The sequence below is a fragment of the Gallinula chloropus genome (genome assembly GCF_964237585.1).
Source record: "Gallinula chloropus genome assembly, chromosome: 2".
NCBI lineage: Eukaryota > Metazoa > Chordata > Aves > Gruiformes > Rallidae > Gallinula > Gallinula chloropus.
In genome coordinates, this window is record NC_140086.1 from 159,369,792 (window position 1) to 159,392,731 (window position 22,940).

General features: G+C 38.8%; 1 protein-coding gene across 1 annotated transcript in view; it reads left to right on the top strand.

Annotated features, from left to right (window-relative positions):
• The window catches only part of MINDY4 (MINDY lysine 48 deubiquitinase 4), a gene marked incomplete at its 3' end in the record, with an annotated part of 78,690 nt that overhangs the window by 12,346 nt on the left and 43,404 nt on the right, over positions 1-22,940 (top strand). Inside the window, exons 6-9 of the mRNA XM_084260863.1 lie at positions 13,342-13,400; positions 13,716-13,825; positions 15,640-15,756; positions 18,402-18,490. Coding sequence (XP_084116989.1) covers positions 13,342-13,400; positions 13,716-13,825; positions 15,640-15,756; positions 18,402-18,490 — 375 coding nt within the window. The remainder of the gene's footprint in view (positions 1-13,341; positions 13,401-13,715; positions 13,826-15,639; positions 15,757-18,401; positions 18,491-22,940) is intronic.

Below are 22,940 nucleotides of genomic sequence, written 5' to 3' on the forward strand. Positions count from 1 at the left end.
TGAATATATAAAATCTGCATAATAATATCTACTGCCTCATTATCTAATGCTTCTCTTTAGCAGCTCTCAAGCAGCTTTAAGCAGGGGGTGAGTATCACTCTGCCGATACTACAGATGGGAAAACTGAGGCAGGGAGAGGGAAACACATGTTCTACAAGTCACACTACACATCAATAGTGAAGTCACACGTAGGGCTCAGGCACCCTGACTGTTGGTGTTGTGGTGTAGTCCCACTACTAGAGGTGTGAGTTATAACTGGTAAAAACATTTTCAAGTTGACATCACCTGCTGCTCCATACACTCAGACTCATGTCATTATCCTCTCTGTGGGCCATAAAATAATGTTTCTGGTTTACAAAGTTTAACAGCAGCCAGGTTTGTGGCTTTTAAGTGCTGATAAACCTCATTAACATGCTAAAACTGCAACCGCAGGTATTTTGAAATTATTATTGCTGTTTTTTTTTTCCTATTAGTTTTGTTAAAAATCCTGAGACACAGTGTGTTGAGGCCCTCTTGACATCATGAGGAAGCAAAAAGGTCTCTCCACATTTATGTCAGGAGCTGTGGGAGATAATAAACTGGGGATCTACTGGAGATGCAAATGGGCCTGGAACCAAAAAGCAACTGAAAACAGTCACCAACATTATGCAGTTATTTACCTGCATTAGCTGATTTGTGAAATATTATTAACAGGCTGAAAAGCCTTCAAATCCCCATGAGGCTAGTTCTCAGTGTTAATTGAGGTAGGGAATACAGTTTCAGTGGGATTTTGAAAGTTTCCCAACAAAGCTGGGAAAGTGCAATTCTGGTATTTGATAATGAATTAATAAACAGTACATTATTTGTAATTGTCAAAGGCGTATCTGACAGGATGAAATAAGACCCTCTGACCAAGAAATCTCTTGTGCTAACTTCACTCAGCTGCAGTTGGACATGCTGACACTTCCTAACCTTATACAGTAGATGTGTGTGAGCGTGAAAGGAGAAGCTGGATGGAAGGAGACTGCCCCAGTGCACCAATTTGGACAGGGTACTGAGTGGGGTGCTGTGTGTGCTCCATTGCACACATTGTAAGTCACTTGAAATAATTTCCTTCCTTCAGAGGACTGGCTTGGTTTCAGCAAGGACAGGAGAGGGAGCTATTTCCTAAGCAGTGTCCATGTAATCTGTTCCCAAAGCAAAGCATTCCTTCCAGATGATTTGAGTTAAAACCAGTAGAGCATTTGACTTCATGCTGAGCTCTGAGCTCCTGAAAACTCTCACTGAACTCAGCAGGACCGATGATACTCCTGAAGTGGAAGTAACAGGGACTGGAAGTAAGACTCCAAATAAACATCAAGCATTACAATATAAAGGCTGGCTCTTGCAAGACTTCTATCCCTTTGGCCAAATCCTGCAGTGTTTGAGAGCCTTTCAGGATTTGGCCAGAGTGCTGGAGCATTTTGAGGCATGAAAAATTACAGTGTAGGAGCGGATATTTGTCTGGATCCTCTTCCATTCATGTTACTGCTGCTTATCACCTCAGAAATAAATGCTAGCCTAAGTATTTAGATGAGTAGCTGAAAATCTATGTACACTTAACCACAGCCAGTACATTCACAGGCATCTGTAATTCTGGTATTTTTTTTCTTTCATTTCCCATAGAAAACTAAAGACATAGAAACCTTTTCCTTCCATTCTCTAATTTTTCATTTTCTCATAGTTGCATATGGGCTGCAGAGATTCTTTGTCTACGGATTAGAAAAAAAATGAAGCAAACCCAATCCCATGCTTCAAAAGACAAGTTGAATGTTATCTAATAAACTCTTACAAACTGGCCAGATATGCCTGGCTATAAAAGTATCCTGGGCAAGTACAGATCCACAGTATTTTGACTCACACCTTAATGAAGTGATTGTGCTATTTTTTCATCAATGATCTAATTCTTAGATAGTGTGTGAAGTGTATGCAGTGGAGTAACTGTTGAGAGGCCAGATTTGTGGGTTGATGTTTGAATCTTATGGTATCAACATGAGGTTAGACCTCTGAGTACCATATTTCACATAGAAGTTTGTTCTCATTAAGAATTGGAGGTTCTGTCTTTGTTCAGATAAAATTGGAGAGCAACTCTTTACAAGGGCATGTAATGATAGGATAAGGGTTAATGGCTCTAAACTGAAAGAAAGTAGATTTAGGTTAGATATTAGGAAGAAATTGTTCCCTGTGAGGGTGATGAGGTCTTGGCACAGGTTGCCCAGAGAAGCTGTGGCTGCCCCTAGATCTGTGGCAGGGTTCAAGACCAGGTTGGATGGGGCTTTGGGCACCCTGGGCCAGTGGAGGGGGTGTCCCTGCCCATGTCAGGGGGTGGAACTAGATGGGCTTTAAGGCCCCTCCCATCCCAAACTAGTCTGTGGTTCTATGATTCATTTTTCTATCCTGACTGGGGAGGCATTTGGATTTCTGTGATCACCCAAATTAAATGCTTACCTGCAGAGAATCATAGAATATGTTGGGTTGGAAGGGACCTTTAAAGGTCAGCTAGTCCAACCCCCTGCAGTAAGCAGGGACATCTTCACTAGATCAAGTCGCTCAGAGCCCCATCAAGCTTGACCTTGAAGATCTCCAGGGATGGGGCCTCCGCCACCTTTCTGGGCAACCTGTTCCACTGATCTACCACCCTCATACTGAAGAACTTTTTCCTAATATCTAAGGTAAATCTTCCCTTCTCTAGTTTAAAACCATTACCCCTTGTCCTATTGCTCCATGCCCTTGTGAGCAGTTCTTCCCCAGCTTTCTTAAAGACATCTTTCAGGTACTGGAAGGCTGCTATATAGTCCTCCCAGAGCCTTTTCTTCTCCAAAGAGGGCTCTGTAATTCAAGAGTAAGCACTGTTTTCCATAATGGCAGATCAACACAGCCACCACAAATAGGAAGAAAAAAAAAAAAAAAAACCAAACCAAAACCCAATTAATTTACTTTCATTGCTATTGCTTCAATTCCTTGTTTCTTTTCAGGAAAATGGAATTAAGATTTTAGCAAATCAATGAATTGGAGACTAATGATGTAGATTTAGTCTTTGCTTGTTTATTGAACTGCTACTGCTGAGAGCATCTGCTTTCAAATTTGAGTAACTAGTGATGACTTAAATCTGCAGTGCTTAACTGCAGTTATTACCTCGTTGCTCATAATTGTAATCAAATACTGACTTTTAATAGTAAACCACTTATTTTTTCAGCATAGTCTGGACTTAGTGTTGATCCCCTTGCAGACATATTGTCATTACATAAAGAGTTCACCGCTTTCCTTTAATCACAGAAAGATAGAGGTGAAGAACAATCTGTTCACTAGCATCTTCATTTATCCACATTGTGACCTGGCAATATGATGTCTGAATTTTTCCTTAGAAAAGGTAGTATAATGAATGCAAAGAATTGGAACAAAAGGATTAATTTCCCAGTTGTATTACAGGGGAACAGATATTTTTGTTCTCTTGGGGCAATGGTAGTCATATTACATTATTTTCCATGTCAGTAGGTGTTGTTCCATAAAAAATGTATAGTATTCCTTTAATTTTAATTAAACAAGAAGAAAAGGATTATATATATAGGTGGCAGCAAATCTTTGTGTATCCTCAGCTGCAAGTGAACAGCAGCTAATTAATTTCTCAATTCATAGAATCATAGAATACCAGGCTGGAAGGAACCTCAAGTTTAATCCAGTCCAAACTTTCTTGGCAAAAGCTCCACCTAGACAAAAGCGTTGTCTAGACAAGATGGCCCAGCATTTGTCCAGCTGAGTCTTAAAAGGGTTCAATGTCAGGGAATCCACCACTTCCCTGGGGAGATTATTTCAGTGGCTGATTGTTCTCATTGTGAAAATTTTTCCTCTTGTATCCAATTGGAATCTCCCCAGGAGTAACTTGCACCCATTACCCCTCTTCTCTTCGATGTGACTCCTTGTAGAAAGGGAGCCTCTGTTTTCTTTGTAGCCACCCTTTAAGTAGTGGAACATGGTGATGAGATCTCCCCTAAGTCTTCTTTTCTCAAGGCTGAACAAACATGGTTCTCTCAGCCTTTCCTTATGTGGCAGGCTTCCCAGTGCTTTGATCATCTTTATGTCCCTTCTCTGTACCCTTTCCAACCTGTCCACATCTTTTTTGCATGGTGGGGGGGACCAAAACTGAATCCAGGTGTGGCCTGGATTCAAGTGCTGAGTAGGATGGGATAATGGTTTCTTTATCTTTGCTGGTGATGCCCTTGCTGATGCAACCCAATATCCCACTGGCTATTTTTTCTTCTGCAGTACGCTATTTGCTCATATTGAGCTTATCCATCAGGACCCTCACGTCCCTTTCCACAGAGAAGCTCTCCAGCTGGGTGGATCCCAGTGTGTGCTGCACTCCTGGATTATGTTTTCCCAGGTGCAAGACCTTAAACATGTCTTCAACTTTGTAAAGTTCTTGTTAGCCCACTCTTCCAGGCTATCCAGGTCTTCCTGCAGGGTGGCTACCCCTTCCACAGCATCCACTTTCCCGATCAGTTTGGTACCATCAGCAAACTTTGTCAGGGCACACTTGATCCCATCATGAAGAATCACTACTAAAATGAACTTTCTATTGCTTTTCCAGAAAATCCATGGAGGATAATGAGTAATTTGGGAGGAGTAATAGTTATAGAAGGTCAAGATTTCCCCGTGTTTCACAGCTTGAGCAAACACCATTGGGGAAAGGCACGCAAACCCACTTCAAGCAGTTGAGAAACAGTTCTCTTATCCTGCTATTGAGACATATTACAGTTGTTAATGCAGCTTCTGAAGTTGAAGTGGTCTCCTAATTTTCCACGCCCCTTAACTCTATCGATGGAAAGTGTGGTAGTGAGGTAGAATAGTTTTAAAATGAATAATTCAGAGCTGGCCAGCTGCATACTGACTAAGCAGTTCTGCAGTGTAGTGGAACCACACAATAATGAGTTAGATGGGAAGATACCAGTTTCACTTCCTGCAGTTAAGGACAACATATTGTGATGTTTGTGCTTCTAGTTTTCATGCCGAAAGACAACCACTCTACCACAATTTTAAGAAATATAACATAGAAACTAGAATCAGAGCAATGAAAGAAGAACAAAGCAAAGGAAAACAAAGACCCAAAGGAACAAAAGGATTTAGCAATCAGGACCTGAATTTAAGGATGTGTTGCAGGTTTCTCAGAAACTAAAAGGGAATGGCTATCAGAAGGGCAAAAAGAGATGGGAATAAAGTTACATCAGAACAAAAATTTCCTCCTGCAGTTAGTGAGGAAAAGGCTACAGTAGTGGATCCTGTTGTCCAAAGGCAGAGATCTACAATACAGTTTCAGGAGCAAGGAAGGTAATTGATTCTTCACTCATCCTTTCATTGTGAACAATCACACTACTTATCCGGTTCTTCTAATTGCATCTGCCATACCCTCCTTTGCCTTGCCATCAGTCTTGGCTACGAACTGAATGTGAGCTAGTGGTTTCCTTTCAGAAGTCTGCCAGTACAGATGGATATTTCAGGCAGTAGGGTCTGGTTTATGACTGTGTAGCTTGGCTTCAGATGCCTTTTCCAAATAAACCTAACCAGCTCTGGTGCACTTCATCCCTACCACCAGGAAAGCAAATGCCAGTGAGTTCAGAGCCAGAATTTCTCTTCCTGCTATAGTCCTCAAATGAGTTTGCTTTAGCTGGGCACTCTTTAGTGGTTCCCAAAATATCCCTCATTATTTGGTTATAAGCCTTTTACTAGCAGTCCTCTGCATTCTAACACAAGTAGGGTGGGGTTAGTGAATTGCCATAGATACCAAGTTCCTTAGTGGAACATTACTCATATTTCATAGAATCTTAGAAATTGCAGATGGAAAAGACTTTTTAAGGTCATTTGTTTCTATGGCAGATTATTCATTACTCTCTCTATATATATTTGCTGTAATTTTTTTTCCAGGGGGTTGTCTAGTCCAGCCTTAAATGACTCAAGTGACACCTCTCCCCTGAGAATATATTCCAGTGTCTAGCAGTCCTTAGTGTGAGGAATTTTTGCCTTATATTCACCTTGCCTTTGCTTTTTTTTTTTCCTCTGTTATGAACAGCTGAAGTTGATTTTTGACTGATCCTTCTGTTCCTTGCTACAGTACTTGCCTCTGTTAAAATGCTTCTAAATATTTTTCATGCTTCTTTAGGCTGTTTTTTTGTCGTTGTTGTTTAAAGCTTGTATTGTCTGCTTGTGTTTTTATCTTTCCTGCTCTGAAATTTTGCTGGTTTTCTGATAGATTTTATCGATTTGTTTTAAATTTCTTCTGTGTATTTAAGGACTGCTTTAAGTTTGTCACTCTTGGACTGTCACTAATATAGGGTAAGAACAATCACCTGCTGCTCATGGCATGATTCTCTGCACTGTAAAATCACATTAGCACATTTGTCAGTGCAGTTTATTGCAGGCATATACCTTCTTGCTTTCAGTTTCAAGCACACTTGAATGCAAAATGTCTCCTCGGTGTTTTGGGCTGTTTTTCCTTCAAAATGGCCTTTATAGTATAATATTGAAGTCAGTCTAATCTTCTATGGTAAGGCAGTACGTGTTCCTATATAAAAGATACCTCCTTCATTTCCACACATTTCTACGTCAGACTCAAGGAAGGGATGGCTTGGCTTTGCTTTCTGAACTGCTGATGGCTTTTGATACCCTGAATGGAGACAAGTACAGGTGAACCCATCGTGTTACTGAAAATTCTCACCTTTTCCCTTTCATATGTTCCCACAAAAAGTCCCTGAAATTCCTTTTAATGGACCTAGGAGATCCTCAGAGGAAAACAAAATACTAATTATCTTCAAAGAAATCTCTTAAGTCCTTTAAAATTATATGCAGGGGGGGTTGTGTTCTTTTAGATATCTGAGACTTTCAAAATAATATTTTGAAAGTGTTATGGTCCTTAAAAGATTAATATTCAGGCTCTCTGTTATTGACAGGAATAAATGAACTTATTTTCTCTCTGAAGACCAAACCTATACCTGTCCATAATGTATGGTTAAACGCTTTGAACTGACAAGATCCTTTTGCACAATCCTGCATCACATTTGGCCACAAGCTGTGCTGCTCTACATTTGAATATTGGCAGTGTACATTGACTATGAGTTTCTGAACAAGTCCAGAGCAGGATTTGATGTTCCCTCTTTCAGCATAAACCACAAAGCAGAACATAAGAAATCCAGGAGGTTTCTGGGCTGCACTGGGGGTAACTTCCTGACACAGGTGATCCAGGAATTTTTTTCCTGTGCAGATAGAGATGCTGGAACAGGTTTCTTAGGGAGTCTGTAATGTCTCCATCCTTGGAGATTCGTGAAACATGACTAGACATGGCCTTGAGCAACTTGCTGTGGTTGAACCTGCTCTGAGCATAGGTTTGGACTAGGTTATCTCCAGAGGTCTGTCCCTCCCAACCTCAGCTATTCTGTGATTCTGAACTCATGACAGAAAGCCTAAGCAGCCACTCTCTTTTAAATACGGGTTATCACTGAAACAGGAAAACACAGTGCCAAAAGAACCTTAATATAGGAATGCCAGATTTCATAAAGAATGCTAATTAACATTCCAGTTTTATTTCTATTTTTAAAACGAAATTGAATTTCCAACTCAAAGGGAAAATAGTTCCAGCAAAGTTATGCAATGTACATTATTTACCCAACAGTTATGATTGTATTTTCTACTATGCATTTTGATGTGAAAATAGTTTTTCTAGGAATAGTGAATTCTGTACTCTTTGCCCTGTAGGCTGTAATATTTCAGTTTTATGTACAAAATCGGTGTGTCAGATGAGATTGCTTTGTCTAAAATAATATCTGTCATTTTGGTAAGTAATAAAGTTTTGATCCTTGGAGATGTTCAGCAGTTCCTCTAAGTACTTATCTCCTTGATAGCCTATTCTGTGAAATGAGGTCTGAGCTCAGATGGCCATACGATTATAAACTAGACCCTGTTCAAAATCAGTCAGCAAAGACCAACAGATTTTAGGATATGCCAGCATACTCCGTGACATGCCGTGTGTATGAGCAATGTCTGAGGAATTCATTCATTTCTTTCCCACTACGGGAGGAAGAGGATGTGTTGGGCAACAGTGGCATTTCTAGGAACTAGTTTAGTCAGAATGCAACATTTCAGATAAAAGGATAGATAGGAATGCAGAGTTGGAGCAGCCCCCAACGGTAAATTACCTTTGCCTGTTTCCCTCCACCTCCGTCTGTGTGTGATCTGTGCGTAGCATCAGGCATTGTCCTTAAGCCACACAAAGAAGCCCATGGCGTCATCTCAAGCATTCGTCAGTGCTTCAGTGTGGCTTTGGAAGGAGGAAACACATTAAGAATAGTGCAGTTGGCACCTTCCCTGAGAGACTAACCAAACCCTCTTGGAGCGTGCCTAGCTGCCAGCCAGGGAATGAGTATTTGATATTTGCAATTGGCATACAGAAGAATGGCTGTCAAACAAAACGGGAACATCTTTGGGAAATACAGATTCAACGAGCCCATATACAAGAAGAGAGAGAAAGATTGTAGTTGCCAAATTACTCAGTAGTGAAAACCTTCAAGTATCTGGAGTTGCATAACACCTTTTATAACATAATGCTTGGACCGGAAAAAATCTAAAATAAAAGTAACTATTGTGACTTTTGTTTTGTGCCAATGGATTTATGGCATTAGAGCCTTCCACATAACATCTGTGTGTGCTGCCATTTGCCCTTTTAGTATTTTTCCAGCACTCCATAGGAAGAAGCACTTTGCAATTACTGGAAATGGCAAATGGCTTCTGTATCATTTCTTTATTTTTGGAAAGGATGTAAAGCTGGAAATGTCCAGCTCATTGCCTAAAATACTTTCAGTCAATTCAGAATTTGCCTTGTTTAGGCAAACTTAGAAGAACTCCAGATTTTCTCTAATGTGAAGCAAGTATGCATTCAGTCCTGGTGGTAGAGCTTCACACCGTTTCTTTTCTCTTTGTCTACACAAAAGCATGGGTGGGAGAATGGTAAGAAGAAGCATAAGAATTGCCTGCTCCTTAAAACAATTAGTTGTCTAAGGGTAGGGCAAGGAATTGTGTTACTCTCCCTAAGATTACTTTACCAGGAGGTAAAATGTCTCTGCAGTACATGTGCTCACAAATAGACCATTACCTGTCTTCACTTTTTTTTTAATAATAAAATAAGAGAACCACCCCACTCTTCTGGATAAGCTTTTGTCTTCAAATTTAACACTTGATATTATCTTTCAGGAAGATCATTTATTTTGCTAAAATCTGTCAGGTTGCAGTGGTTTGCACTGTTAAAAATCGGAGGTGTCTGACAGGAAATGTAAGGCCATGAAAGCTCCATGTCCTTAAAAATAAATGGCCTAAAAGTTGAAGGCTGAAACTAGACAGAGTGGGTACTTAATGTTTGACAAACAGGATGGAGGCTTGTAGTCACCTCCACTGATGTGAATTGATTGAGTGTTGAAGTTTGGGAATCCCTCTCAATGCTTTATGTGGTGTCTCTTAGGTGATGTCTTGTAAGCATCTTTATTTAATGGATATTTAAATCCCTGTGTTATTTTACTGGTACTTGTTTATTTTGCTGGCAGCTCTTTTGAGTTGCTAAATGTAATGGTCACTTCACATGAGTAGTACTGTGCTCCTTGAAAATTCCGCTGTGGGGGGGTTGCAGTGAAAAATCTTTGATAAAGTACAATATAAATAAAGGAGGGAAGTGGTGGCTGCTCCCTCCCTGGAGGTGTTCAAGGCTGGGTTGGATGGGGCCTTGAGCATCCTGTTCTAGTGAGAGGTATCCCTGTCCATGGCAGGGAGGTGGGACTTAATGATCTTTAAGGTCCCTTCCAGCCTTAACCATTCTGTGATTCTTTTATTATAGTAGGTCTTGTTTTATATCTGGAGATAAATATTGAGTGTCTATGAGAGAGCATTCTGTTCAGGTGCACCCAACTCAGCATGGAGTTCAAACCATCCTGTAGCTTAACCCGTGATTATCATCATATGGTTTTTATGTGGGAACTTTCCCAGTAAAGATGTAGCTTTATTGTCAATAAAGTTACTAGAAGTCAGTAGAACACAAGCAGATTTGTGTGTGAGCTTATTAGAAATGACCCCTCAGTTAGAGGGGTTTTTGTAAATTTACCTTTTTTATATGTGTCAATGAGCCATCTGTTCATGAATTAATTTTTCATATTGCTAATGTGCCAATCAACCCAGATGCAGTGCTTAACTAAAAAAGGAAGCTTGGAGAAATTAAGTGTATAGGCTACATTACCTTCAACAACCAGACTTCCAAGCATGGCAGAATTAATGTTAAATCATCTTGTGAAAGTTTATTTCCCATAAAAATATATTGCCTGGTATTTATTATGATAATTTCCTTTGCATGATTGCAATTGCTTTTAATAATTCTGGTTTTATGATTTTGCCCCTATGTAGTGGCAAGCTGTGTTACATATAATGGCTGTGTTTACCCATTTGCAATTAACAACAGAGTTTAATTGTTTTCTTACCTACATTCCCAGCTCTTACTCACTATATTAGGAATGCCTTATCTGTCTGAATATGGCTTAACAGCACAAGGTCAGACAATTGTGTTGTGACCTTCAGGAATCCTTCTGACACTAAATTATTATGCAGAAAAGTTAAATGTCCAGAAGAAAATAAGTGAAAATAATCTTAACCAACGGTCATCTGATGATCAGTGTTTATTTTTTAACCCCCATTGTTTATTTGACCTGTTGTGTTTGGTAATGTAAATAGGAAACAGTGGAATGTACATGCATTATTGTCCTGCAAAGTGCTTTCTCTGTGAGTTTAGCTATTCTGTGTAAATTCAGTTTTCTGTGATGCATGAAGATCAGATAGGAATGTTCAAATATTTAGAGAAAGTACTGTATGGTATGTTTAAAATGAAACGTATTTTCTTCCTGTCCCGTTTTTCTGCCATGACAGATTACTTCCCCCTTCCTAAGTATTCTAACTGTAGGGTTTTACGTGTTCAATAATTTTTCCTGGAACAGCAACCATCTGCTGAAATGGAAATTGCCTTAAGTGTCCTGACAGTGTTTTGAGAAACTCAAGTTCCCCTTAAGGGGCGAACCTACACCTGCAAAAATACCCCACTTAACCAAAAGACATCTTACATCAATCTTTGATGTCAGCACTTTCCTCAGCTTGGTGGGAATTTCCTTGTGCCTTGAGAATTCAAAGTACTTTGCATCCCGGGCTTGGTTCTTCCTGGAATCTTTCAGGCCTTCCAGAAAGCAATACTGTTTTAAAAATCTGGGGCCAAATGAGCTATATGTGAATTATACCATAGTTGATTTTATTTTCATTCTAGATTTTTCCAGGTGAAAGGCTGCTGAGGAGAAGTGTTTGAGACAACAATGAACCAAGGGTGTTAATTTGATGTGGGGGTGGTCTACATGCCTAACCATAGGCATGGAGTGCTATTTGAGACACTAAGGTATCCAAGACACCTAATGAAGCTTAGAGATATGATATGGTACCTATAGGAGACCCAGGCCCCTCCGAAGCAGCAAATGAGGCCAGATAGGATGCTGTAACCTGAACTGTTCCATTCTTAAGTGTTAAGAGCTCTGTTTTTGCAACACTAGATTGAAAAGAGTTGACCTTGGAAGAAACCCATTATTCTCTAGGAAACAAGAGACAATAGCATGTGATCTCAGGCCAAACAAAAACGTGGATTGTGGGTATGTCTCAGTGCAGTTAAATGGCATGAGTACTTGGCTGAAAAACATTTTATTGGCAAATTCGGTGCCACTGAGACCCTCTCCCTGACCAGGAGAGATGAAAATACTAGCAGTAATGAGAAATCTCAGATGAAATTTAGTATGAGCAAAAAGCAAGGGGAGATCTGATTATGTTTTAAAATACGCCCCAGTCGACTATATTAAACTCTGTATCACATTGGAAGTATTGTTACATTCAATGGGACCTCAATACTGCTTATGCCACTCTACAAATTTGCTCTCAGTCCTCTTATTTATATTAACCTGCTGAGCACCCTATTTATTCTTACCTCAAGTTGCTGGTAACATGGGTGACTCATTTCCATTCTACCTTTTCTGAATTGTGGCGGTCCACATTTCATTACATAGATCCTCTAACTCTTTTAGAGAGAAAAAGTGTTGCTTATAGTATCAAAGACTATGAGTGAGAGAGGTGCCAAAATGCTTTTGAACTGGAAAAGTCCTGAGTGTGATATGGCTGTGTTGTGTTTTTATTCGTCTCTCAAACACACTGAAAAAGGAAATTAAGTTAATGGAAAGTATGTGATATGACAGCAGTTGTTGCTATAATAATATCGTGCATACAAAGAATGTTGCTGAGGAAATGATTCCATACTATTTTTGAAAGGACTGTCAGTGCAATACCTTTTTTCCAAAGCAAAGACCAATGTTGCAGTATTGTTCTTCCAATTAAAATAAAAACAAAAGAAAAAAAGGAGAAGAAATGCCATCTTTTTTGCAGTAGTTATTTGAAACTTTTCCTCGGTTCTGAACTCATTTTGGTACGAATTCAACAGGAAGAATAAACCCATCTCATCTCCAGAACATCCTACTTCAGTTCTGACTTCACAGCCAAGTTTAAGTGCTTTGTCCTTTTAGTAGTTGTTTCTATCAATCTTTAACCTGTTATTTATGTAATATGAAATTAAATTACAAGGGCAGTTGAGCAACTGCTACCTATTAGAGAATTAAAACATTATCCTGGTAAAAGAAGCAAGTATAATACCTGTTCTCAAATATTATTTGGGTATTTAAGCAGTTTAATCACTAACTTCATCCTGGTCCCCATCAGGGATGTAAATTTTCTTTTATGTCCTGATTCTTCAAACTCAGAGGATCACGTATACATGAATATCCACTCTTGAAATTCAGGACAGTATAAAATCTGCCTCTGTTACACAAGCTTACAGGACCTGACATATACTGAAATGACACACATGAAAGGAAACATGATTGAAATCCTGAATCAATTGCAGTGTGTTACTCTGTGCTGGCTGCTTTTACTTTGGAACTCCTGAAGCTCAGCATTCCTTCACTGAAAATATTTTTGCTTTAACATTTATTTCTGTATACAAAAATGTTAATGAGACTTTGTATAGAACATTTTAAAACCTAAAGGTAAAAGCCATGTTTTTTATCTTCCTGCATCTATTATTATATCTCTCTCCAGATATACATACCTCCCCCCCTTTTATCTTTGTGTAGGCATACTCCTTATTTCTTCTTGTTTATGCAAACAAGTTTTTTTTATTAAAAGTGAGCACTTGGTCATTCATTTTTTTTATTAATTTTCATGTAGGAAGTCTCCAACATCCTCTTGCTATAAAGAAGACCAGATGAAGGATGTCCTAGAATTAGGTAAGCTACATCAAGTTTCAGTTTGCCATCATACTCTTCAGACCAGCTGTAACCAAGCACATGTGAGTAGCTGCTTCTGTAACTCTTCATTGAGTCAGAGGAATTGCATTTGCTTTTAACTTCTTCATTAGGGCTGCATGAAGAAGTCATTAAGAAGTAGTCTAACAGTGGCTCATGCATTTTTTATCTGCTAAAACTATATTTTCTTTTTTATAAAGAAAGTGTTAATTGTCATATTGATGACCTTCTGGCATTGAGCCTGCTGGAAGTAACTTTTTTTCATCCAACACACTATACATTTTTTTTTTCTTTCAGTTGATGTTGGGGATGACGAAACAACTGGAGAAGTTGGTAAAACCCCACATCTTTCAACACTCTACACACTTCAAATAGTATCAAAAGCAATTGATATTTCTCTTGCAAAAGTAAGACTAACTATGATGATAAATATAAATAACTGTATGAAAATGTTATTTCAGTTGTTAGCCACAGCTGCAATGGATTTCTCTGTGTTGCATGTTTTTGATTTAACATGTGCTGTATTCATTCCTGAGTATATTCCTTACTTGGTATTAATGGGAAAATGTAATGTAGGGATGCCTGTCCAGAGTTCAGAAAAACACAAGACCACACCAGAATGCATTAGTTTATGTGCAGCACAGATAATACCTTTAATTAATGAAGCTTGTGTTATTGTAATAATGTCTCTAGTCAGTTATTCATGTGCTTATTCTCCGGTCTATTTGGGTACCCTGGTCTAGTGGAGGGTGTCCCTTCCCATGGCAAGGGGATTGGAAATAGATGATCTTTGGGGTCCCTTCCAACCCAAAGCATTGTATGATTCTGTCTGGGTCCTTTAAACTGACAGTGGTTCAGAACAAGTTTATTGTTCCCCTATCACTATTTTGCTTATCTTCCTTATTTTTAACAGCTATGGAACCATTAAATACTTTTAATATTTTCCTTCCCATTCAGACAGAGTGAAAAATACCCAAAATATAATGCAAGTGTCTTCCAATTGCATTTCTAGATCGGGGAGGTCTGAGTAACTACACACTGAGCAGTTTGCTCTTATGTACCCAGGTTTACTTTAGGAATGAATATGAAATCAGTTTTTCCAGTTCAGCTATTCCTGAAAGTCGTGCTCTGGGTCTGCAGTTATTTGGGACCAAGATCTGAATGTGGCATATACTGATAGGCCATTTGACATACATCAGTCAAACCTTTGAGTAATGTTTCACAGAATCACAGAATCACAAGGTTGGAAAAGACCTTTGAAGATCATCAAGTCCAACCATTCCCATCCTATGCTAAACCATATCCCTAAGTACCTCATCTACCCTTTTTTTGAACACATCCAGGGAAGGTGACTCAACCCCCTCCCTGGGCAGCCTGTTCCAGCCCTGACAACTCTTTCAGTAAAAAAAAAAATTCTGATACCTAGTCTAAACCTGCCCTATCACAGCTTGAGACCATTTCCCCTTGTTCTATCACCTGTCACCTGGCTGAAGAGACCATCGCCCACCTCTCTACAACCTCCTTTCAGGTAGTTGTAGGTGGTGATAAGGTCTCCCCTCAGCCTCCTCTTGTCCAGACTAAACATCCCCAGCTTCCTCAGCCGCTCCTCATAGGATTTGCCCTCCAGCCCCTTCCTCAGCCTGGTTGCCCTTCTCTGGACTCACTCCAGGACCTCAATGTCCTTCTTATGATGAGGAGCCCAGAATTGGACCCAGCACTCGAGGTGCAGCCTCACCAATGCTGAGTACAGGGGCACCAATTACTTCCCTATACCTACTGGACACACTGGTTTTTATCCCATACCAGCAACTTTGATCAGCAAAACAGGCTGCTTTTTCTCCATACTGTGTCCAGCTCCCTAATGAAGTTGCTTAGCAACTACAGTTAGTAGGTGTTGCTCTTCTGGATGTTAAATGTAAGGCAATATTCTGTAAAGCTTTCATGGGAAAGTGTGCCCCAGACAGTCTGCATCAACAGTTTCCTATGCTGAGAAGCACACAGCAATGTGACTTGAAGGGATATTGCAGGAAAAGGAAAAAATTGCTCCTTTTCATTTGTGTGTTGCTATTTATGGCATGTGTAAAACAGAAAAGGGTGGTTATAGGGAGTTAGTCATTGCCCTTCCTCATTCTTCCTTTCTTTTCTCCATGTCACTGCAAGAAAATGTACCTGTGTTTTGGATTTGTTTTTAAAATGACAACTTTTTTCTTGCTTTTAACAGGAATTAAAAAACCTTTTGTTTGGCTCTAGTCTTTGTTGCTTCAGTGAAGAATGGAAAATACAGAGTTTTACATTTAATAGCATACCACAGCTAAAATATGGCATTGTGCAAAAAAAGGTACTGTAAATTACTTCCTTATTGTGAGTTTGCTTTTTACACTGAGTTTACAAAGGCTGCATGTTTCAGCAGTAAATCAAATCAAATAAAATAAAAAGTCTTCTAAAGACTCTAATTTCTCTGGCTACCACTGTATGATGTCATCTTGTCAGGTCTTCTTAGGAGAGTTGATGGATAGGGTATTTCTGAGTGGAACTTAATGTGTTTTCAGAAAGTATGAATTTGGGTCTGTGTGATGGGGATTTATTTGTAGGGAGGAAGAGCAGCCACGTCAGCTGAAAAGTAGTGGTGGTAAAAGAACAAAAGGGCATAAATCTATGCTATCTGTGCACCAGTTCTCTTAAGAGATCTGAGGACTTCAGTAAAACCTAGGGAAGGAGTAGACTCCTCTACAAAACACTCATCAAGCTTCTGCACTACTGTTAAAAATCTTTATCTGGAGAAAAGTAGACCATTACACACTATACAGAAATGAGAGGAAGAGAGACTTTGGAGCCAGGACACTGGCTAATAAACATGTCATTAAGATATTTAATTAACTTGTCTAGTTAAATATTTCATTAGGCTGATGATCTGAGAAGAAAGCTGCTTATTGTTTAAAAAAAAAAAACCTAGCTGAAAAAAAGATATTAAGTATTAATTTAAAGTCCAAAAGGAACCATGACAGTAATGTTCACTGGTCCACATTAAATGCTACTTTGGTGTTTTAAGACCCTGGTGCTAGAGGAATGATGTCTCATCACTTCTAGCAACACTGCCCATTAAATTCTCTACTGTAAATTCCCATTTGGAATGGTAAATCAGAGTCTTGCTTAATGTGTTTATTTCAGAGAGTTAATATATTCCTCCTCACTTTCAAATTTCATTTCAGCTGAACAACTGTTTGATTCTCTCCTACATTAAGTTTCTGTGGTGCTATAAGAAGATATTTAGCATGGTTCCTATAATGTTTGGCTGGGAGGCTTTCTCTAGTGGACTGAAATAAACCTTGTTTTTATTCCTTAATAGATTTCAGAGAATTCTGTTATTAGTTATGTAAGTAATTACAGAGAGGTAGTGTGTATAAGATAAATGACAAAGCAGAAGGTTTCAATATCTAAGCTATTTTCTGATTACAGGACCTTTATTTTCTAGGTTGCATACTGTAATGAGTGCATGCACCTGCAGGCCCCATTCCCTTAGGCTTGATGCTGTCCCTAGGACAACCTGAGAATTAAACTAATCACTTTGATCTCATTGGTAGTGTGCTGGCTGCACTTTTCATTCTGCTTCAGGGTTTTGAGAGGAGTTTGACAGACCTTAAGCTGATAAATCAGAGGAAATCAGGGATACAACTGTAGCATATGACAGCGATGTGATTCTGGAGTAATCTCATGCTATGGAGAGCGACAACAAGGTAGACTTTGGCATGGGTTCAAATCAGAATGCAGGCTCTCCAGAAAACCTACTGGGTGGCCCATGCTTTCTTACCCTCAGTTTTTTTCTTTACCTGGGTAGGCAAAGCTGGCATTGGTACACCAGCCTATTTGGGATGTTAGTTAAGGGTGGACCTGTATAAAAGTAATGGACTTCCTGACATTGAGATGGACCCTATTGCTGAGAACATCACCATGTGCTGACAGACACATGGGACAGCGTCTGTGTAATTTAATATGCTAAATCCTCTGTTAAATTGCAGTAATTCCCACTGCTACCAATGTGATGTGTGGTATTGTGGCGTTTGTCGTGTCCTGCATAGCCTGTTCTGTTCATGCACTGATGTTCCAAACAATGGCTTTTCTCTGTCTCCTCAAACGAACTACTTGGGTAAATAAAATGATAAGAGGCATCTGGGAGACAATTGAGTGACAAGGGAAGGAGAGTTATACTGGTACCCTTTCCTTCTCAGGACAGCTTGTGCAGTTGCCTCTGCCATATAGTTAATCCACAGGAAACAGTCCTGGTCATGCAATGGGATCAGGTGGGCTAGATGGCAGGGAATATGCAAGGAGAAAGAAATACATTGCTACCCAATTCTGCAGTCTTTTAAACAGCTATGAATCTCTTTTTCATAAAATTAGAGGTTAATTGTGATTTATTTTCCAACATGAATCAGTTGAAAAGTTCAATCCTCCTTCATTTTCTTTTTCTTCCCCAGTGACATAGCTGCCTGGTGCAGAAGGCTATACATAAAATGGACATATTTGTTTAGTGATGTAATTGGGAAGTCGAGGGGAGGCATAGTGCACAGCAGAGGTAAAAGAGCAAGGCTTATTTTCATCCTTTGGAAAAGTCAGCTTTGATTTCTCTCTGGAAGTTTAGGTAGGCTCTGGCTCAATAGGGATTAGGAGATTTTTCATTTGTTTGTATAATCACTGAACAGATTTTAAAAAAGCTTTCCTTTGACATTATAGGTGTCTAGGCATTGTTATGGAAAAAAAAAAGGTGGTAAACACAATGTGAGTTAGTTCCACTGTTTTTCATAGGCTTGCAAAAAAAAAGGAAAGAAAAAATAGCACAAGAGAGCACTACAAAGTCGTGGATGGAAAGAGGGAGATGAAAGAGTGGCTGAAGCCTGAGTGGAAGCACATGGTTTGCAAAAGTTTTCACCAGCCTCAAACAGTGCAAATCGTTTTGCTCATGGACTGTCCTATTATTCCCCTCAGGGTGGCCCATGTGGAGTACTAGCTGCAGTCCAAGCTTGTGTCCTACAACAGCTTATCTTTGCAGACAGTAACAGGGATAAAGACACTCGGTAAGTCAGCAGTTGACATCAGAAATATTTTCCATACAGAAATTATTGGGTTTTATTTCTCTACTGCAGCCACTCAGGAACCTTTTGAGTTTGAGCTTATTGATCGTCTCTTTGTCTCTGAGAGACAAAGAAAGTAGCACATAATTTACTTCTACTTACATCCCTTTCAACTAACTGTAGGGATTTAGAGGTTGGTGTTTTATTTGTGCAACTACTTGCTTATGATTAATCCAAGAACCTCTAAAATATCCAACAGCTTGAATTGAGGCCAATGAAAATTATTTATCCTTGAGATCCCATGGAGATAAGATTTCAAAGAAAATGTAATCAAGGTTTGAAAGGCCATGAAATTCATCCAGTTTTTGATACTAAGAATCTCAGGGAGGGTGGAAAATTAAAGTTATAGTTTTTTAATTTTAATACTTTTTTGCTGTTGTGCTTGATCTTTCACAGTTAAAGTTCTTAGTAGAATTTTAATTTAAATTCTATGTCTGTATTTTCTACCTACTTTAAAAGAATATTGTTAAGTATCACTAGTGTCAAGGAAAATTGCTTGCACTGTTATGGTATTAACATACTTACTACTTTGCTAAAGGAACAGAACTTATTCAATGAAATGCTGGAAAATAATGTCTAAAAAAATTACTTTATTACCAGACTTCTTGTATTTGCCCATTACAAAAGAAGAATTTCACAAAGCTTTCCTGTGCTTTATAGGTAGTTTGTTGAATGGGGGGAACAGTATTTTACTGGTTATTTGTGGGTGAAAGACAGACCCCAATTTAGTGAGAAGAAGAAAAGCTTTCATGCTGAAATTTCACTTGGATTTCATTACCTTACAGTGTACAAAAGTTCATAATGTATTATGTTTTGTCCTTAAAAGTCCACTTGTCTGCCTGGAACTGTTTAGGAAAGTGACAGGGTCTCTTTTGATTTTCTTTGGTTTTTTTCCTGACTACAGTTAATGTAAATTCATTGTTTGGGCTGTTTTCATCAATATTGAAAAGAAACAACCACCTACAGAACATTATAGGCTGCCCAGAAGGGTTGTGGAATCTCCTTCTCTGGAGATATTCAAGATCTGTCTGGACGCCTCCCTGTGTGACCTGTCCTAAGGAACCTGCTTTGGCAGGAGGGTTGGACTCGATGATCTCTTGAGATCCCTTCCAACCCCTATGATTCTGTGATTCTTGGATCATTATTTGTCTTCAGTACCCAGGATGGGAGATGACAGTTAATCAAAGGATTACCAGGCCCTAGGGGCCAGGAAGACTAGTGGTGGGTGGGCAGTTCTGATGTGAGGCACTCAGCAAGTTCTTAGAAATGTTGAAAACCTGGCTTAGAGCCTAAATACAAACCTGAAAGTTTTACTATTACTACTACTACTATGTCAGTTGCTACTTATTATTGGCACTGATTGCTTGCAGGCCTCAAGACAAGGGCCAAATAAACAAAATGCTATTAATTCATCACTTGAAAATTGCTTGTTCCTTGAAGTCACTTAAAGACAATTTAGCATGGACTGGTAAAGAGACAGGGTCAGTGCTACAATGCATGTAAATCCTACAAGGTTATGCACTTGAGGTTTCTTTCTCCTACAGCTCTTTCAGTACATCACATCTGTCTGTAATTCATATCAAGAGCTTGTTGTTCAGACAAAAATTGCAAAAATTAGCTAACAAAACTTCACTACTCTAATTCGGATTATAACAAGAGTAGACTTTTCAAGGCAGAATGAGGCTCTTGTCCACATAAAAGAAAAAACCCAGAAACTTTCATGCAAGAAAATGAGTATGTATTTAGATTTTATGACCAGGAATCTCCACAGAATTCACTGAAGAATTATTTCAGGTTGTGAAAACCAAGAATTTGTTTCAATTTGGAGTCTTTGATCATCTGCTCCTTGGTCCCTTCGAGTCTCAGGTCATCTTTAGTAAAAAAGAGATGTTAACCTTTACCTTTTTCAACATGGTTCCATGGTCATAAATGTCATAATATTATGTAGCATTCAAATAAGTGGATTGAGGTCAGATTGTTTAAACTATGTGTCCAAACTCATGTCAGCTACAACCTATACTTGGCAAAATTTGCCTCCCTTATTTTCCCCCTCCTATTATCCACATGGTTTTAAAAGATTTTGGTTTTACATGTTTTGTATATGAAAAATGCTGCTGAGGTATGCAGAAGGTCTCCAAGGAATTTCAGGTTAGGGGGTGAGCTCTTTCTCTGTATGCACAGAAATGCTAAAAGCCTTCAGGCTCCTAAAAGTGAATAGCAAGATGGACTGTTTTATTCATGAGATAAACATATTTTTCTTATGAAGTGTTTGCTATGGGCAGAAAATATTGGGTAGAAAGAAAGGGAAGTCTCAGAGCTTGAAATGAGAGGATTAATATTCCTTTCTAATGCTTACCTGAATTTTCAAATTATTAGCCACTTCACAGTAAGTGTTTGACTTCAGGCTTCTTCAACATTCAAGAAATAATTATCATGTATCCTTACTCTGCTGTGTCTCTCAGACACATAAATTAGTTGCTGTGCTTCCCATAAATTTCTGAGTGTCTGTATTAGAACACAGGCAGAGATAAGAAAAAGTTGTGATTATATTTTGTTTACTTGAAAACTCTCACCAATTATTCCCATATCTCACATCCTTCAGAGAGGGAAACATTCTCTAAATGAACATTATATTCAAGGCAGACATTCAACTTGAAAGTCTGTTTAATTTTTTGATGTTTCTTGTTTAGTCTTTTGAATTATTAGATCTTTTACTCAAATGCTGGGAACAGTTTTTGACATCATCTCCCATGCTGGTAGCACTCTAAGGCTGATCATATCTGAAATTCGTGACTGATGTTCTTGATGCTACTAGAGAAAATTCCAGATCTGTTGTCTGCTTCTTTGGGCTTACAAATCTTAGGATTTAATTTTAAATCTCCCACTTTTCCCTTATGTTTCTATTAGCCTCCTCATCCTTTATTTCTCTATTCACATCTTGGAAATTAGAATAGCAGGAGGTATTGGAAGACTTAAAAAACACACAGTTTGTAGAAAATGTGTTGAGATTGTTGCTTACATGTTTGGGATCAACAGAGAACCGTAAACATTCCATAGTTTTGTACATCCTTGTGTAAATTCTAAGCCAAGCATCTAAGCCAAAATATTTCAGAAACAATGGGGCTCCACAGACCAGTGCTGGGTCAGTTACCATAATGTTTTAAGTCACCACTTTGGGCCATACCATATTAAAAAAATACAAGCACAGTGTTTACTGCAGATAGTACTTTAGAAAAAGTTTAGCAGTAGGTAAGAATATGATGGTATAGATTTCTTGGCAAGAGTCAAATAATAAAAAAAAGAAAGAAATTAAGTATGAAAGCCTTTAAAAACATAAAATAAAATTTAATATAGAAACAAATTTTGTTACAGGCTATTAAAATGATTTTATTACAGGCTTAAAGATTAATTAGCTTCTCTTGTCCATTATTTGCCAATACAGTATTGTTCCTTAAAGTACGTTTACCTGCTTTTTTGTCCAACCAATTATAAATATGTATTCTGAATAGTCATCCACTATTTCTTTTAGAAGATTAGTTTTCAGGGTATGATTATAAATAAGTATATAATAAAGTCTTCTTTGTGGAGACAGAGGGGTGACCTTATCAATGTTTATAAATATGTAAAGGGTGAGAGTCAGGAGGATGGAGCCAGGCTCTTCTCAGTGATGGCAGCGGTAGGACAAGGGGCAACGGGTGCAAGCTGGAGCAGAGGAAGTTCCATGTGAGCATAAGGGAAAACTTTTTCACTGAGAGGGTGATGGAGCCCTGAGAGAGGCTGCCCAGAGAGGTTGTGGAGTCTCCTTCTCTGGAGACATTCAAACCCACCTGGATGTGTTCCTGTGTGATTTAGTCTGGGTGATCCTGCTCTGGCAGGGGGGTTGGACTAGATGATCTTTCAAGGTCCCTTCAGCTCCTAACGTGATTCTCTGATTATGTGATCATACCTTAGTCTTCTCTGGATTTTCATCCATTGCTCTTAAAATGATAATAACAGTTTTGTTTTCATTCTTCCATATAAATCAGACACCATCTTTCATAGTGACTTTCTAGAAGTAGAGATTGTGCATTTCATCTCTTAGATTCACCTGTATTACGAAGGTAATTCTCACAGAACACACAGACATAGGCTTACAGTTGCCTAACTTAAGCATCCACAACAGCAGTCTAAACATCATTATGAACAACATAAGCTCATCCAGATTCCTCAGATCTAACACACTGCTGTTAACACTTGACCTAGGTGAATTCACTTCCCTCATTTCTGTTTTTCTTCTGCAATCAGAAGAGACCTTAACCCAGTTTGCTTTACTGGCAATCTAAAGTGCTAACTGTTTGAGATACAGATCTTTTCACTGGATCTGATTATCTTCAGTAAGATCTAGGACACCTTA